At 37.7% G+C, this 19,609-nt stretch overlaps 1 protein-coding gene across 1 annotated transcript; it reads right to left on the bottom strand.

The window, feature by feature from the left end:
• Positions 1–1,272: 1,272 nt before the first annotated feature.
• Positions 1,273–18,262, bottom strand: LOC106918287 (synaptotagmin-2-like). The gene is made up of 8 exons (XM_014987903.2): positions 18,057–18,262; positions 17,569–17,726; positions 11,990–12,127; positions 11,477–11,644; positions 10,594–10,761; positions 8,909–9,026; positions 8,444–8,577; positions 1,273–8,053 (listed from the first exon to the last, which is right to left on the bottom strand). Exons 1-8 carry the CDS (start codon positions 18,247–18,249, stop codon positions 7,838–7,840), a joined length of 1,293 nt encoding a protein of 430 aa, XP_014843389.1. The 5' UTR covers positions 18,250–18,262; the 3' UTR covers positions 1,273–7,837.
• Between the last annotated feature and the right edge of the window lie 1,347 nt (positions 18,263–19,609).

The following is a 19,609-nucleotide window of genomic DNA, read 5'->3' as shown; positions in this document are numbered from 1 at the left end:
GAAAAAAGACTGATTATAATGTATTTATTAATAAAAATATATATATTTTATTTGTACTGCAGGAGACGGGGTTGATGTGATGGCTGTCCTTGTTTGAAATAATAAAAAATGAATTGTAAAAGCAAAAACAAAGTCCTTGCCCAATAAAATGTTTCTGAATTGCCAAAGCAACTGTTTAATTTTGTAATCTAAAGCTTCATCCCAATTTCATTAAAATGTATTTTTTTTTTTTATCAGAATTCTCACATCTTTAACTGTAAGTCACCAGATTGTCTACAGCAGTGGTTTCAAGTTTGCAAGAGAAATTCACAACATCTAGACTCGGGGGGGGGGGGGGGGTAAATTGGATTGCTATGTAACCGACCCTCACAGGAAATTAAAAACATTGCAAAGCTATTTGCTTGTGTAATATCTCTGAAGGCCATATTGACTGAAGTTGTGTTTTTCAAAGTTTATTCAGACATACTAGTTTGTATTATTGACTTCCATTCATTTTACTAACTGCATTTATAAACAACCCAGACAATTTTCCTAACCCTAACCCATACTAGTATCTTTCTAACCCCAGCTTTAAACAAAACCTACTTTACACATTATCACTAAACTTAACTCCTAACCCTAAACAAAGGGTCCACCGTATTTAGACTGGGCTTTGGTCTGCCATATTTACTAAAGACCTTCAGGTTAGTAAATATGGTAGAAATGGTCTGAATATTATATCTGAACAACTACACACATTATAGACTGTTTCATGTATCGTCTGAATAACATTAAAGGGTTTTTCTTCCTTGTTTAATGCTAGGCTAATGTGCTTTTTGTAAAAGTGCATTCTCCCTAAGAACAGAAGATATTGTTCTTTTATTCTAGGCTAAGAACAAAGTTCTTTCTTGCTGGGACTTTTCACTTGATTAGAACTACTGGAAAGAACCAACTGGGTTGTAGCATGTCTGTATAGGAACCACGCCCACTTCCAGTTTCGGACCGCACAAGATCTGTCGCACACCACACAAGAAAAAATGTTCTGCCATGAATACGTAATAAGAACAGATGGGATAGGCTGTATAGTTTTCTTCAACATTGATGGGGGAGATGGTCAGAGTTAATGGTAACATAGATGGAGCTGTGTTGCTCCTGCCTGTGCTAAATCCACTACTTTAAATGGGTTAAAAGCGACTGATGGCTTGGTATGGAATAGCGTAACCAAAGGAAACATCAAAAAATCAAGTGCCTTTGTGAGATAAAACATACTGCATAGTAAACACATACAACTCATGGTTATTAAAAGGCCTTTATTTCCTATTTGTTTTTACAGAACTGGCAACACATAAGATAAATTTGTAATAAGTTATTTGGTTCCCTTGATAACTTCAGAAGGATCCCCAACGTATGTCCACATAAGGGTCGAGAGGAGTTTGTGAGCAACGTTTGTGTCCAGTCAAAGGCTAAAGCATGCGATCCACAGTAGGCACAAGTACTGACATGAACACGCGCACCACAACACTAGACACGAAGAAACACAGCTAGGGGACGTAACCTGACTGTCCTCCGATGCTTTAAAAGAGGATGAAGAGAAGAAGGTGAAGCTGGGAAGACAAATGAGTCTCGAGAAAACAGCTGCATGATGGAACAGAGGTGGAGAACTGAGTGCTCAAGGGGGGAGGTCGGTACGGCCCTGCATGTTTGGCAGTATACAGTATGTCCATGTTGTTAACATGAAGGCCGGTGGTTCCTTATGCTCTGCAAAAGCAGATTCAGGCTCCTATTCACCTCGATGACAGTGACGGAATCGGCTACACAGAAACCAGACAAGGACACAAACGGAAAGCAAATGAGGAGAGAGCATGGAGACACGTCTGTGCCGTCGCTTCAAACACAGCTCCACATTCTACATCGGGGATACACAGAATAAAAGAAAAATAAACAACAAAAGTGATTACGCCTATGCACAAAGAGAGCAAGAAGAAATACAGCAACTGACAAGAGAACCAGCATGTTTCAAAGCAGCGCCTTTACCCGCTGCAGGTCTCGACATCACGTTTCGACTGTCAAATGGACTGAAGTTTCCCTTTTTAAATTCCAGTGTTTGTTTAAAAAAACAAAACAAAAAAACAAGACAGAAACAAATCACACGTGTGTGAACGGTGTTCTAAAACTGTCTTTGCACAGCTGAAGCAGGGCGACCGCAGATGCATTTGTGCATAAGTACATACACTCGGCAATCAGGGAAACAGATCACTAGCCATTTTTAAACCATAAAGCTTTTATTTTTACCGTGTTACTCATACATAAAAAAATAACAATATGCATGCAGACTTGTACCGAGAGTAGCATAATCTAACTCTGTGATTTTAAGCAATGTTTTGGACATTTTATTATTCCACATACACAAGAACACAATCACAGCTCACCAGTCTCAGTCCACCGTATCGTCTGAGGATCTTGTGTATGTGTGATGACCCAGGCTTTAAGAGGAAGCAAAGACTTTTGTAAATGCACCATGAATGTACCTTTGAAATTTTTTTTTTAATATTTGGTGCTTTCCTATTGTAGTTCTCCTGCTATATTGGCTGTGCAGAGTTAAACTGTGGAGATAAATGCTGGCAGGTGTAATCAGGTGGTGGCAGTATTTCTAAAACACACTGAAACCTGCTCTCAGTGCATCATTTGGTCACAGTCATTGGTATTGATGGGACAGTGATTGTTGCTGTATTGCGTTAAGAGAATGTGGAGCAGCAGTTTTATGCAACACATTGAAGATTGTTGTCATGACGGACGTGGCAGTTTAATTTAGGAAACTTCAGCAACTTACATCAAACAAAATATTAAAAAAATGCTTCAACATTTTGGAAAATATGGGCTTGTTTGCTTTCTTGCCAAAAGTTAAAGGACAGTTGAAGCCAATTTCTCACGTAATCTAGATGAAATGTTAAAATGTTTGGTGCCAAACCCCTGCTTAGGAGAGAAGTCAGCAACATTCAGTCCAAAGAGCAACATTTTTCTCTCTCTGTAAAATGAAATTAGCCTAGAGCTGTAAAATTTTGTTGACCGTTAAAAATATGAAGTTTTTGTAAAGTTTCCTATGTAAAACGAGGAATAATTCTATATAATTCAAAAATAAATTAAGACATGTTTAAAACTGGCTTTACTTTTCTATTGATTTTCTTTAGTTATTGTGAAAGGGGAAAAAAAACCTTAAATGTTCCAGATTACGTTTCAGTTAAAGTGTAAAACATTTTTATTACATTTTTACTTTCTTCTCCTTCTTCTTTTTTAACTTTCTCTGAAAAAAAGTATGAGGTAAGACTATTGTTTTAAATCTATTTGGCTTTACTGCAAAAGACTGAACATAATTTGTATCCTGTAATGTTAAAATTCCTGAAATAAGCATGTTTAATGTCTCAGGTTAAAAAAAAAAAGGTTTATTGCTAATTGTTTTGTGGACATGGTTTTACATTTTATAAACCTGTAAGCTTTTCTGACTGAGCAACATCAGCATATGCAGATGTGTGAGGTTGTCATTTATATAACTCAGGGCAAGAAAGCAAGTTGTAGAGTTGTAGACACAAGTCTGAAAAATAAACATATGCATTGTTCTGTGGGAGGGATACTGCCTTAAATTTTAGGTTTTATTTTTTTTCTTTCAATTTATTCATTCTTGCTGAGCAGTTGATTAAAAAAGAGCAAAAACTGTTGCTAATAGCCTCTAAAATAATGCAAAGGTTCACTATTATTATTATTATTATTATTTGATTGTGTGAGTTCTTTTTCTCAAACTGGGAGAACAGAAACTAGCAGCTTGACCCAGTTTGCGTCACAAATTGCACTCAGCCCTAAAATAGAACACACTCTCACACATATAGTTTTACCCTTATTACTCAGAATTCAGTGTCATAATAAATTGTAAATATTATCTATTTGTGCTAATCAAATATGACCAAACACAATCCTGTAACGATGACACCAACCACTCAAAACAAAACAAAACAAAAAAAAACAAAAAAAAAACACTTGCTCTCCTGAATTGGCAGCTGTTCTCCACGCTCACACAGACAGTAGAATGGTTTTCTCCCTCTGGTTGAACAAAGACTTTAGAAAAAGGAATGCGAGAAGGAACATTATTCATGGAAAAATGAAGACGTCAGATTTTTTGTTCCCTCACAAATAAACTCTAGCTGTTCAGCAGAGCTCTAAAGAGTTAGTGCTTGAGTTTTATGGCTTTTAGTTGTTTTCATCTTATTAATTTATTTTGTTTACAAGTACACCCATTGTATAGTAACAGAGTAAAAGAGACACAATCTGCAACATGTATCAGGTCAGTCAAACAGAAAGAGGGAAAATAATCTTCTGATTAAAAATGATAGTAATAAAGAGAGACAGAAAGAGAGAGAGAGAAAGAGAGAGAGAGAGAGAGAGAGAGAGAGAGAGAGAGAGAGAGGATTCCAAGTCATTTGTGTTCAGTGGAAAAGGGCATTTTCACAGTTTGGCCCTGGAAATGCCGCCTAAGGTAGGATATGGTCCGTATGACTTTAGTCTTGGCTAGTGCTGGCATAAATCACTCCTAGAATCAATTTAATACATTGTTTTTCCAAATGAGCTATTCCAGAATAGCATCAAGTTTAATCTGCATTACTTACTTAAAAATAAGAGAGAAAGAAACAGTCCTGCAGACTTGGAGATCCCCTGGTTGAAATAAAATAGAACAATTTTCTAATAAAAAAAAAATAGAACCTGTAGCATAATTAACAATCGCTAATATTTTCAAAAGGTACAGTAATGAAATAAATGGCAAATAAATAGTGCAAAAAAAAAAAAAAAAAAAAAAACAGCACAAGGAATTTACATAGCAAGCATGCGGCTACATTTTTCTTCCTACATGAACTCACACACAGCACTGGACGACACACTTGCTTAAGAGTTTTCAGGCGTGGAAAGATTCCTATTTGTAATAGTACTCTAATATTTGCATGACATTCTCTCCAATGACCCTCATGGAAAATAAATACACACTTTGTTCTATTTAGAAAATATACAGTGCATTTTTTGTTTCAGTTTGCTGTGTTATTAAAATGGCAAATGACACCCATTTAACGTACACAAGTTATTTTTGCGTCGTCTCTAAAACATGCTCTTATGTACAGTAGTTCTTATAAACATGCAGTATCAACGTGTATGAACTATGTATATAGGCAAAACTACACACCAATGAGTTGCTTGATTGCTTCCATGTTGCCTTTTTCTTTAGTGTTGCTTTAAAAACATAGAATTGTGCAAGATGACAAACAGAAATTTGGTTTTGATTGTTATCTATATAAATATCTAAAAAAAAACAATTAAAAAGAATGAAAAAAACATAAATTTCACCCCCCCAAAAAAATACAATCAAATGTTTGTACCTGCATTTGCTATACAGAAAGCTAACTGGAAGTTTTCTTGTGAAAAAGCATAGTGGGCTCCAAATGCTCACAAAACCTAATAAACTTTTAACTGACTTTATTCACGGGTGATGAGCTCTAGTAGTGTGTTGTCTGTTGCAAGCCCAAGTTTTCACTCAAAAAATGTCTGTCAGAATCTAAACGTACAAATATAAAGAGCCAAATGATCCCAGTGATATTTGTAACTGCTAACAATTGTAAATATGTTTCTTTATCAATAAGATCATGAATGATGCAATTTTCCTTTTTTGTTACGGTGAATATTTTTGTTGTTTTTGCAGAAACACATTTTTAAATTGGAAGAGGAAATAGATGCGTGATAGGTGAATGTGTAGAGAGCGTTTCCTGAAGTGTCATTTCAGTGTCACTGGCTGGAAGATGTCAGTCGAAAATGTGGCCATAAAAGCTCAATAGCAGCTTTTTAAAACATTTATAGTTCATATATAAAGTTAATAATTTGACATCACATTGATTAGTCAGTCTAAGTGAAGTTGTCCACCTGAGCAGACTAGCTGAAATCACATTTTGAGAGATGTTATCATTATGTGTGAAAAGGTCGAAATTAGTCAGAAAAATCAGTTCCAGTTACCTGGACCCGACTTTGGCTCTCTATGCTGCACTGTTTCATTCTGGGAAGAGACCACAAAGCAGCATTGAACTCAATGTGTTTCTTTTCCCTTCCATTCACAAGACAAGACTCGTCTGTGTGTGCCACAGAAATGATGAATTTCATCACGCTATATCACTCAGGAAAAGAAAAAACACACGCCTAAGAACAGCGTCAGGACAGAACAATACTTGCTAGTGCAATTCACAATCGACAGTTTGGTAAGCTGTGCATAAAATACACATGGATCAGTGCGATTTCTTCCAGACTTTTTGCAATTAAGTGAAATAATCGTAGTCCAAACAATTCAAAACACACACACACACACACATACACACACAGACACACACACATACATAAGCTGAGGCCAAAGTAAGCAGAAGCAAAAGCAACAAAATGAAACTCCCTAAATTGTTAAAGCTCTGACTTCTGAGCGTATGTACAAAAAACGTTAGGAATTAAAGTGCTTAAGGAATAAAAGTGTTTGAAGTTAAAATCAATTCTTAAGTAGAAGGGAAAAAAAAGTAGAACAAAAAGAAAAAGAGGAAAGGAAGAGAACAACACCTCTAACTGGAAGGCGTCCCTGGTAGTTGAAAATTGCTTATTTTGTTACTTGGAAGGCTTGTCTCCTTTATGACTGTAAGACGGTTATAGGGATTCCTTTGAAGTAAAAACCCTCGTGTCAAGTCCATGACTAATGGCAGGAACACTGAACAAGTGATATACAGAATCAGAGATGTCGGGAGGGGAACGTCGAGGGCTGTAGGCAGTAATCGACACCTTGTAAATATAATGTCAGCTGTGGTTGGGATCAGTCTCTCTTTCTGGTATTTCCAAACTTTTTTGTAGTACGGATGACAGACGTTGCTTTTTTTTTTTTTAAACACAATTTAAAATACACAAGCACACTTTTTTTTTTTTTTTGCAAATTATCTGTCATACCCTCCATATAACTCAATAAATGGTGGTTTAACTAACTTCAGTCATAAGCCTAAAGACAGCAGAATTCTTACAATTTTAGTGTAACATATTTTTTTTCTCATCACGCTGTATAACTGCTAACAATAAGAACCCGTTTAGAAAAAAAAGGCATGGAGTTTTTCCTCTCAGTTCTCCTGAGACGATGGGCAGAAGGGTAACTAATCCAAAAAAGGCAGTGTCTGTGGGCAACCGGATCTAATCCCTACTTTGCTACCCAACTCTAGGAATGTACTTCCAACTAACAGAATCATCTAGGATGATAACTGGCAGGTGTGGGATATGGTGCACAAAACACCTACGGAATGGACCTGCTTGTGTTGTTTCTCTATCATATGGCAGTATAAAGCATTTTATTGTTAAGCACTATCCTAAGCAAACTTTGTCACTAAAGGGAAAAAGGGTGAGAAGTAGAATATGAACGAATGTACGTGTCATCCCTCTAAATTCCCAAATAACACTCCTCTTATAGTATACTCTGTAAGCTTAATAATGGAACCACAACTCCGATATAAAAATAGATCTAAAACAAAAATGACTGAGTATCTGTCCATCCTGCAACTTGTCTTCTTTTCTTAGTGACATGATTTTATATAATATGATTTTTTTTTAAACTACATTTCCCATCATGTCAAATAGTTTCTATGGATCTTTTTAAATGACGGCTGTGGGACAGAATGTGCTGGAGGGAGCAGATTTGGGTGTTCTTCTGGAATATACATTGATATGTGGGACTTGAGTGAAACAACTGGATATGCAAAGGTAGGAAAGTGTAGGGGCGGGTGGTGGGAGTTTTTTTTTCTTCTTCTCTCTCTTAATTTTACTTCTTGGCAGTCAGCGCTGCTAGGGCGGCATCCACCTCTTCTTCGGGCTGCAGCGGATGCCACTGGGCAATCGGGCGGCGGGGGTTGGCCAGCATGTCGGACCAGTGTTTCAGCCCAGCCCCCGTGGACTTGCTTCCCACCCAAATCTTCCCGATGGCATCGTTCTTGCCGATCTTGTCATAATCTAGCACTGTGATGACGGCTTGGATTTTCTGAGGAAACAGGGGGAGAGCATTACAACCTGGTTCAGAGTACAGAGAAGGTTAAAGGATCGTCAGGACTGGAAATGTGGCGCTGGTTTAATTTTTCGTGGTGCTATCCCAGAGTTTTGTGTTTCTCTCGTCATAATTTTTACGGCATCACCACAAACAGCGTCATGAAGACGAGGGAGCACACCACACAGGTCCGAAAAAAAAGTTATGGAGAAACTGTTAAGTTATGAAACAACATCTATGTATTTCAACTTTAAAGTAGCTTCCTTGAACAACATTTTTTTTCCTTCATACTGGAACGTCTCTATAATATTAAATGAAGCACTATTTACATTTCTGAAAAGAACTAAAAATAATAATAATTAATTAAAACATGCTCCATATCCATACCTGCATTTGCTCAAGAGGAATCTCAAAGCTGAAGGACTCGTTGTAGTAAGGATTCAAAGTATTCTTCTTTACTGTCGTCTTCTTCTTCTTCAGCCTCTTCCCATTTTGCAGCAGGTTAATTTTTACGTAGGGATCTGACAAAACAGACACAGGACTGAATCACGACACGAGGACGAGGAACCTCTGTGCTCAATGCAAATCTGGGTTGCAGTATTCTATTATGCCAACAGATGGAGCCACTTCTAATGCAAGACAGAGTGAAGAATGGGTGAGCACTGCAGCGGCAGCACGTGAGCAGAGCGGCACAAAATTGATGGCTGGGCTTGAAGTCACATTCTTTAGCATTCTGCAGTCTCAGAGCAAGGAAAAGGTCCTTTTTACTCAGGACTATGCCGTGATATGGGGTCAAGTGTGAAGCAAAACTGAACATGTACGGCACAGCTGTGTTTATATAAACTAGCCCACCTGACAGTCCTCCCACATCCATTTTCTTTAGGTTCTTAGCCTCCAAGATGCAGATGGTGAGTTTGCCAGCAGTCGGGACGTAACGTAAAGAGATGCAAATATCACCAAGCTTCTCTGGCTGTGAGAAGGAGCAAAGAAAGCAGAACATTGAGGAAGATAAAATGATAAATTAGACAAAGAGGTTCACCTATAACATATAAAGACCTAACGTTTTGTTTGTTTGTTTGTTTTCTTTCAAAGACATGCAGTTTGGTTTTGCTTCTTTAGACTGAAATTGCTGTAGAGAAAATGTTTCATTTTAAGATGTTTCTGGGGGAACAGTTTCTTGGATTAAAGTGGTTTCCTCATATTTCCATAGAGTGCAGCATCACAGTGACAGCTCCACGTAACAAGCTGCACAGTTACTCAGTGAGCAGTGTAGCATAACAGACTTTTTGCCTCAATTACAGAAGAGAATCTGTGTTGTGCTTTTTTTTAAGTCTAAACAGCAAATCACAGTTTATAAACAATGTAAAAAATGGCAAGTAATATTTCTAAGAAATCCCATCTACTTCATAGAACCTCATCAGAAGCTTACAGACATTCATAATTAGCATGATTGTCATAAAGCTTGACCATAAGTTGTTCATTTTGAGTGCAATATTGTGTCACCATTCCACCCAGGAAAAAAAATAATTAAATTTTAAAGTCTAAATTTCATGCACAAGTTTGAATTGTGTTCACATCTTTTCTAATGAAGACCAATTCAAAACTAAAAGTTCAAATATTGGAAAAATATCACACTCAGATTTAATTAAACTGACCCAAACTGTCAGTTCTAATAGCCAGATATTAGTCGGGATGTTTAGGAATAACTTAAGATCCACCAAGACTTAAGCCTGTCATAGACTAGAACAGAGTCAAGGTCCGACAGGGAAGTGAGTTCTATATCAGCATGAAATTAGAGGCTGTCACCCAATAAAAATGTGCCTTGTCCTTTGAAAACACCTTCAAGAAATATGTTACAGCTTCCTATTTGGTTAAACCAAATAAGAAGAGTTGAGAAACAGATTTAGCCAGAATGAAAAGGATCATTTTTGGAGGAGTTAAAATGAGGTTTTTGAACCTAAGAACTTTGCACATGGTTAAGTAACCATGTAAGCTTCATGTTGCTGCCAGTGATACTGGCACACAGCTCACAATAGGGGGGAAAATAATGGAAAGGAACAATCCCCAAGTAGTTTAACTTCACCACAAAAGTAAAAACTGGATGGTTGAAATTTGGGCATAGTTGCATGTTCCTGCAGGTCAGTGACTCCAAGTACAAGTATTTCACTAATGTTGATGTTATACAGTATTAGTCTATAAGTTTGTGGATTGCATGAAATCTACAATAAATTTGAACTTATGCAGCTCATCGTGTACTGTATAATAATTCCACCCTGAAAATAAAAATCAGAATGTCCTAGAAAAGAAATTCTGAAATTGCAATGTTTTTGTCACTTATTTCAGAACGTAAAGGTCATATGTTATTTAGATTTAATGCATAATTTGCTTGACAGTCTTCTCAAGGAAGTTGCTGGTGTTACACAATATGTAACATTTTTATAATACTCTCATTTTGTGAGCAGTACTTGTGTATTCAAAATTGGGAGTAAAAAAATTACAGTAAGTTCATTATAGAGTACGGACAGAGCAGACCTTACCTCTTCTTGATCAGCGCTGTCGAGGTCTCTCCACTCTTCGATTGGTTTTGCAAGGTCCAGAGTATTCATGGGTATCTTAATCTCTCCAATGATGTCGTGTTTGGAGAAGCGGTCAAAGTCGTAGACGGCCATCACCAGAGTCTTCCCTCCCATTTCAGTGAATGGTATCTGAAAATGACCAGCAAGTCTAACTTTAGTCATCGAAATAGCTGAGGACATCTGTCAGAACGGCATGTTCCTCCCTCTACGTTTCATGGGATGCATTTTTAATAACACTTCCTCCTCTAACGCCCTTATTAAGTCCAGCTCATGTTCACTCTGCAAAACTCTACACCAATAAGCCAATAGTTTGTATATTTGTTTTCTCTTCACTATTCACACTTTCAGTTATGTCGATTAGATGAAAGCATCAACTTAATGCAGTTCATTTTTACGTAGCTAAGTGTAGCTTTTTCGGTACACAATAAATAATACATGAATCTGACCTTTTGACTGATTAAATGTATTTAGCTTTATGCAAGCTGCCTCAGTAGGACTGTCTGACTTTGACAAGCTACTAAAACAGTTGAATTATTTTGTATGGAGCTGTCACCAGACAAGGTGCACCAGAGGTGGGCCCCTCCTTTATTCCCCTTCAGACGCTCCTTTGTAAGACACATTCAATATGTCTGCTTCTTTTTATCACTGCGGGGGGGAAAAAAGTCAAAGTGTAGGAGAAGACAGAATCCAAATATCTTGCTCCAGGACAAGGAAGAAAGGGAAGTTAACTTCATCTATTTTCAACTAGACAGGTTTACCAATCACGTAAGCAGAGGTGCTTGGTTCATGAGCAGGAAATGAGTGATGATGAATGACGGGCGACCACCAGTCGCTTTAAGCTTACCTTAAAAATGAATGTCTCATTGAAGACTGGGTTGAGTGTTTTCTTATGTACTTTTGTGTCAAACTTTTTCTTCTTATCAGGCAGGACGAAGACTCTGACATAGGGGTCTGAAGTGCCTCCACTGTCCATAGAGATGAGGTCAGCTGCTTGTAGAATTCCTATTGTTAGCTGAGGAGAGTAACATAATGTCATTAAAACAGTGGAAAGAATATTTTTTTGATCAACCAAAAGCGAAATATATAGTGTAGGTTTTGGGTTGTCCTTCTGGAAGATGGTCTCAAGTCATACATCAGGTTTTTATTTGTAAAAATATTATTAAAAATCTATTATTTCCTTCAACTTCACAATAATGCAATAAATAGAGTTGTATGTTGATGTGTCACATGGAAAGCAAAAATTAATACAGCTATGTAGTTGTAATAAAACAAAATGTAGAAAGGTTCAAAGGTTATTAGTACTTTTGCAATGTAGTGTGGGTAATCTGTAAAAAAAAAAAATCAGTAGTATTCTTGCCTTGTTTTCCTGGAAATCATAATCAATGGAGTACTGCAGCTTCCCGAGCTTTTCCTTCTCCTTCACCTCTTCCTCCTTCTCATCTCCAGTTAGGCCTGGCTCAACATCATCTTCTTCATCGTCGTCATCCTGGGGTTTCTGCAATGATAGAAGTTGGACAGGCGACAAAGGAGAGTGTGAGAGGATGGCAGTGAAAGGGTGGCTGAGCAGAACATTAAACCTTACATGTCAGCACAGCAGTCAGGTTAGTCACAGCACCTACCTTCGACTTACCCCAGTGTTACAAGTGCAAACTGTTCATCAATGACCACGGTTGCAACCTGACTTGATTTCACTATTTCCTGGGTGACACCATTTGCTGTTTTTGGTTTTCCATGTGTGTTGGAAGAATGTTAAATATGAAATAGAAACTTTTCCTCATCTACACAATGATTTTGACATAAGACTACTCATTACAACCCATGGCTGATGTTTCACAGATCTATAACACATCTTAGAAGGGGAGGACCAAAAGTGAATAATACAGCGATTTAACACTGTACAATAGTTTTGAGACTCTTATAAAAAATTGATCATGTTGCATCAAATTTACTTAACCTTCTATAGTAGCAGTGAGTACTAATGCTGGTTTGGATATACTGAAACCCATACCATAACACATTCATACACTGTGTTGATATATATGGATAAATATGCCATAAGTCATTTAATAAGCACCTATCGGTGCTAAATACACATAATCAGGCACCCAACAAGCACAAACTAGCATCCAAACAGAGTCAAGCTAAAGGTGAGACATTTACTTTATATTTCCAAACTGATAAAAGTTATTTCCTTCTGTATCCGCTTTTTTGTGAGATCAAATGACATGTATTAAACAGTTGTCAATGATGTATTTTGTACCGATTTCAAACCAGTGATTTGCGTTCACTTTTGGACTTAACATTTTGCTTAATCTCTGGTCTATAGACAGAAAACTAATCCTATCCTTTCACACATGTGCGTCGTTTCCACTGGGCAGTACAGCACGGGTCAGTGCGGCTCAATATCCTATTTTACGGTCCGGCGGATTCAGAAGAGTATTTCCACCACCAGTTGGATTCTTATTGGGCAGGTGGGGCTAAACCCAAATTGCATCATACTAGGGTAACAACAAACGTGATGCACTAGCATGTCTCAAGCTTGTTGTCACAAACAGTGATGTTTTTATGTCTTCCGATCAATGGACTGTGTTGTGTGATGCCAGTAGCTTCACCTTTACTGTCCCATGTTGTACAGTAAATGAACTATACTGTACAACTGGGCCCAAGAATGGTTTTATGGGGTACAATGGAAAGAGACAAAATAATGTACCGAACCAGACAAACCTGTGCTCTACCACTCCGTCAAAATGGGACTATGCCATGTTAGCAACTAATAAATAGAATTTTGACATATTTTACTTTCTGTTTTTGTTAAAACATTTTCCAATCCATGAGCTCAACACTCAGATACATACCAAGCTGTGAATTGAGCATACTGTTTCACTAATCACAATTGAGCAAACTTAAATGTTAATTTATTATGGGCTTATAAAAATAAACTTATTTTAGAAAGTGACTCTTTTAATTAAACTTGTAAAATCAAGTGGCTTTAGTGAGTATTCAACATATTTTTTACCTATCCCTATTTTCATGGACACATATACATATATATATATATATATATATATATATATATATATATATATATATATATATATATATATATATATATATATATATATATTTCCTTTTGTTCTGAAATAAAGGTGTTTGGTTTTCACTTTAATTGTACAGTACATAATTGTGCCAATTTTATGAGGAAATAGTTTTGAAATGATTTATCAGACTTTTACTTTTATATATATCACACGTCATTTTAACAGACTATGCCGTATGCTACAATTTTGAGAGTTGCTGAATATAATAAATTGCAAAACAAAGAGCAAGGTGTAACATAGTGACCAGTGATCTGACACAAAGAGGTACTGAGGATATAAACTTTCATCTTTTAGTTGGAAAACAAATGCTTCATCCCCAGAGCCTCAAACATGCTATGATAATATACACAAAGTGATCTCTGGCCTAATTGGTTTTTACAAGAATAAATTGAAAAAGACTGAAAATTGTGTTTTCCTTTTTTTTATATCAACAGTGTCAAATAATGTGATTTCTAAAGTAACATAAAGCTTTCTTGCATCTTTATGATGGGGGAATTTTCAGTTGTCAGACTCTGGTTGTAAAAATGTCCCACTTCATGAGGTTTATGTAAGGACAATAACTTTTGACAATGGGAAAAAATTAAACCAGCAGGCTTTTGTCAAATTAAGAGTTATGATAGGCAAGTATTGAATATCTTTGCTACAATAATGTTACACTCTTATGGCTTTGGCAGGAATCTCCATCACTCAGGTGGAAAAATCTCACTATATTTTAAAGAAATAAACTTATTCAGCACACATGATACAATAGTGTCATGACAAATTGATGTATGACTCTTTTTGACAAAGTCTTCATGAAACTAGAGGCTCCACTACTCACTGATAAGCTAGAAGAACATAACACACACTCACAAATAAACAATAAACACATTCAATGCAGAACTTATCACAAGTCAAGTCAAGTCAAGTCAAGTTTATTTATAGAGCATATTTCAGCAACAGGGCAGTTCAAAGTGCTTTACACCATAAAAACACAGTACAGTAACCAATTATGAAACAAGCAAGAAAAGTTACATTTTTCCACACGCCACCATCAAAATCAAGAAACAAATACATATATTTATTTATATATAAATGTATAAAAATATATTGATCAGTGTTCCCCAGGTGGGTCTAACATGGTGGGGTTTTAGTCGTGATTTAAAGGCACTCAGTGTTTCGGCAGTTTTGCAGTTTTACTGGAAGTCTGTTCCAGATTAGAGGAGCATAAAAACATAACGCTACTTCTCCATGTCAGCTTCTGATTCGGGGAATTCAGAGCAGACCAGAGCCAAAAGACCTGAGTGGTCCGGAAGGTTGATACAACAACAACAGCTGTATGTTGTTGTTGTATTTAGGTGCTAAGCCATTCAATGAATGATAAATTAACAAAATTATTTAAAAGTCTCTTCTCTGAGCTACAGGGAGCCAGCAGAAGGACTGCTGCAGTAATTAGTGTGACTGAAGATAAACGCATGGGTGAGTTTCTTTAGATCTTGCTTAGATAGTAGCCCTTTAATCCTACATATGTAATAACTGAAGATGTGTGCCGATTCTTGATCGTTCCTCTTTACGTCCAAAGTTGGTAACTTCAGCTCTGTTTCTGCTCAGCTGGAGAAAATCAGCTGAACACACAGGACACATTTTGCTTACATGCAGACTCTCAAGCATGCTTAGCACTCTCTCTCATACACACACACACACACACACACACACACGCACACACACGCACACACACACGCACACCCTTTCTCACCCTGCGTCCGTTTATGTTGGATTCTGTGGCTGTGTTGTGCTAATGTCTTTCATTCAAGCATGCCAGGCCACACAATGCAGGATTCAAGTTTATTTCTGATGGTAAGTGTAGATGTTCTATAAAAATCTGAGAGGCAATAAGTATATAAAAAAAAAAAGTCACAAATTTTTGTAAGGTCCAAAAATTTATCCACCTATATGTCCTAAATATAATGTACAAATCCATGAAGGTATCATGCTATATGCATAAGATTTGGTTCTTGTCATACTTCCTGTAGGAGCTCAGAGATGCAGATACTGTGCCTGGATGAATGCCTTTTGCTGAGTAACATCGGAGCTCAGTTTTAGGTTTAGTAAGTAAATTGTCCACAGAAACAGACAAGTTGATTTTGGACTGAGTTGTTTCAGGCCTCTATTTATTGCTAATCTAGGCATCCATTCAGGGCCACCATATCTCTTCAGTGAGACCCAAGGGCTTTAGGGAAGAGGGGGCATCAATGACTTTCACCTAGTATGTCAGCAGCATGGGTCATCCAGGAAAGTTACTCTCAAGTCAAGTTGTGGCCATTCAATGGTAACCTACTGCAAGGGCGTATGCTGGTCTTTGTCAAGAGATGCAGACTATTCATCTGTCGTAAAACGAGGAGCTTATTTGTACAACCAGGTAACGGAATGAATTTTATACCCGAGTCAAGATACAGAGGAATAGTTGGTGAGACACCAGTTGTGATTGTGCTCGGCAATTGACTTCTGTCCTAGCAGAAGCTTGCTTTGTGCTTTTAGGTAAATAAAGTTACAGCCGATATTTGACAAATACCCAGCTTAACCCTTGCACATGCATGTTAGTGATCTCTAGTGAGTTGCTCAGTGCGCTCAACATTCAAAGGCTTAACCATAGGATGAGTTTCATGTTCACTTCAAACCATATAGAGATTTTTTTTCACTTATTTTTGCAAAAATAAAAAAAAGCAAAACAAAACTGCAATCTCTGGATTGTCAAGACATGGCAGTTGGTGCAGCATAACAGTTTAGTGGATTCTGCAAAGCAGCTTAATTGTTCCCATCGAGTCCTCAAGCACCTGCAGCACCAAAACTTGCAAAAAACTAGGGAAGCCATAGCAATCATTGTCATCATCACTGCAATCCAACCCCTCCAAGCCCAGCCCAGCCCAGCACAACCCTTCCACCCCCCCCACCCTCCAGCACCGCCGCCGCCCTGCCCTGGTCTGTGCTTACACAGAGCAGCCAGAGAGGGGTGCCGTGTGCTGTCAGACCTACCGTAGACAGAGAAGTCCACCACAGTCAAGATACACGGAGCACATATAAGACACAAAGCAGGAAGGAGGAGAGCAGAGACAAAGGAAGAGATTGAACTCACAGCAGACACCAAAGAAGGGTAATCACAGCAAATGCAGTAAGCTGCTCTGCAGGGAGTGAGAAAAATGACAGATAGAAAAGCCTCCTTATTGGCTCAGTTGTGTGCTTTTATGTTTTATAATACCTGCTTTTTTTTACCGTGTTCAATTCGCATCAGCACACAATTGAATTTTTACGTCCTGAGGCAACTTTTAGTGCAAGCTAGTAATTTTTGATAATGACTCTTTATTGAATGTAAGAGAGGCAGTCATAAAGGAGGCTGTGCAGGCAAGGACCCTGTCATTTTTTTACTCAAACCCCAAAGCCCACATGAAAGAAAGAGCAACAATAACATTTATGACAAATACATTGAATAACAGAGAAAGAAAGAGAGAATGAAACAAATAATTATGGTTGACAAACAGTGCAATCAAAATCTGTGAAAAATTCTTGACCGGGTTAGAGAGACATCAACACAGTATGCAACTTTGTTCATTTCTAATCAGTAATCTAAATAACTTTAAGAAGAAAAATAATATGTTCGTGCTGCTGCACTAAAGTGTAATAAATTAGCTGAGTCGTGCGTATGACTCATCTTTTTTTTATCTTTATTCCACCACAGCGCCTCACATTAAACCCAACAGACATTAGCTAATAGGGTCATGAATGGGTCAGTTATTTGTGGTTCATATGCAGTAACAATATAGATTTTCCTAGCTGTGACGCAACCTGTATCAGTGAAACATACCTCGCCTTTTAAGTTCTTCATTCCCATGTCACCCTTCCCCTTCTTGCCCTTCTTGTTCTTCTTCTTCTTGCAACAGCATTTCTTGATGATGCAGAAGCAACACGTTAGAATCAGTAAAGCAGCGACCACGGCAATGGCAATGATGGCCCAGGATGGCACTGAGGAGGACACACAGACCAGTTCAAAGACGGAACAGCCCCATTCAGAAACAAAAGATGAGAAGCACATAATCTGAAGTCTGACCAAGTGATCATTTAGGCTGCTTCATGTCATGCCCCAGGCCACACAGATTTAGTAAGAGGTGGAAGGTTAGCAATTAGATTGGATGAAAATTAGATTTCCCTGCCATTAGGAAGAGCAGCCAGTGATCAATATCAAATAAAGACATTATAGGACTGATGATGCCTGCAGCAAAAGAGAAAATCTAATTCCAAAATAATTGTTGAGAGCCACGTCAATAAGAGTTTTGGGTTTTGCCTGGCACTCACGTGGGATCTTGTCGATTTCATTCAGGAACTTGTTTTTGATCTCATCAAAGGCATCGTTCTTGTTGACTGGCTCCGTGGCGTTTCCAGCGGAGACTAACCCTACGGGGGCTGGAGTAACAGTCGAGTCACTGGCCCCCGTTGGTTTTGCTGCGACCATAGGCGTTGTTTCTTGCTTGAACAAGTTAAACTTCATCACTAAGGCTGCTCAGTCCCTGAAAAACAGCATGAAAAGACACAATCATCAGCATTAAACTTTCAAAGACTTGACATTTGGCGACACAGGTACAGTTATATCAAATAAATTAGGATATGCGTTACATAAACAAACAGCTGGTGTTCTGCCTGTTATTGTTGTAACTTCAGCAGATTCTTCAACATGCAAACTCATCTTCTTAAGCCAGACAGGACCTCAAAAAAGATGTACCTGGATAAAAGAATACCCACACCCAAATCCTAGAGTAATGGTTTAGCTCACAGTTTTTCTTCTAAATGAGGTAAGTGCAATGTGGATGGTGTAGCTTGCATTCCTGCATTGCACTGTGATTAGTAATGCAACTGGTTACTGCTTTGTGCATATTCTTTCACCGGTTAGCTAAGTGACTTTTTTGAATAGATGGTAAATTTCCCTAATGAGATGGGGGGCATTACAATATATCATACTGTATTGTAGTGTACTCACAAATACACCTGAAAACTTTCCTAACTGCATTATCTGGTGGTTGCATGCAATTTAAATAGTTTTTTTTTTTTCATTATAGACACGAGGCACCTCAGTGCTCAGGAGGGAAAGTGAAACCTGCATGGCACTAACATGAACATCTGTGTGAAAGAAAGGGAATTTACAAGTTCCCAAAACTTGTCATTTTGGCTCTTTTACCTGAAAACTTTCACAAGGGACAGGGCATACAATGATGAACATTTTTGTTCCCATTTTTTATGATAGAAAATTACTAGGGATAAATTACTAGAATCTCGAGAAAAGGAACTGTTTGTAACTGAAACCTAATTTGGTTTTCTGTAATACTGTTTCCGATATTAAGCCGTGAGTACCTGACCTGCTTGGCTGTTTGGCCAAGCAAGAAATAGGTTAAGTATCTGCACAGACCTAAACGACAGTTGTAACAGGGCACTTTGTGGTTCCCGATATCTCCGAACATGAAGTGCAGTTGAAAGCAGCCTACCTTCAGAGTGCTGAGTGAATGATTGCAAGGGAAGCAAAGACAAATGACAGGCACAGCACAAAATGACTGGGGCTCCTCATTTTATTTTTTAACATGTTGCTTTGCGAAAAAGATGAATCTCCCATTTCTCAAGTGCCAATTTTCAAGTTGCTGCCAGAGATGCCGTTTCTATTTATTGCTGCATATCAATTATTCAAACTGAGGCTAACAGCAGGAAGGATAAGCTTATATTATTCAGGGCCATGGACTGGGTTATACATCTTCAAAAAAAATGTGAGATGGAGGAAAAACTTTTTTTCTGCTGATGAAACTACTTGGTAAATATATTGAAATGGGAACTCTGCTACAGAGAAGTTATAAAACTTTGTGTGG

This window comes from Poecilia mexicana, unplaced genomic scaffold (genome assembly GCF_051168715.1).
Source record: "Poecilia mexicana isolate PSO_F unplaced genomic scaffold, ASM5116871v1 scaffold_7, whole genome shotgun sequence".
NCBI lineage: Eukaryota > Metazoa > Chordata > Actinopteri > Cyprinodontiformes > Poeciliidae > Poecilia > Poecilia mexicana.
The sequence above is the reverse complement of the archived record's forward strand: the minus strand, read 5'-3'. Positions and strand labels throughout refer to the sequence as shown.

Excerpts from the sequence above, each read along its gene's own strand:
- LOC106918287 (XM_014987903.2), bottom strand. The coding sequence starts at position 18,249 with ATGAAGTTTAACTTGTTCAAGCAAGAAACAACGCCTATGGTCGCAGCA. Across the intron at positions 12,128-17,568 it reads TGAAGAACTTAAAAGGCGAG|AAACCCCAGGATGACGACGA; the intron begins GTATGTTTCACT and ends CTATCATTGCAG. Across the intron at positions 9,027-10,593 it reads ACAGCGCTGATCAAGAAGAG|CCAGAGAAGCTTGGTGATAT; the intron begins GTAAGGTCTGCT and ends TCCTTCTCACAG.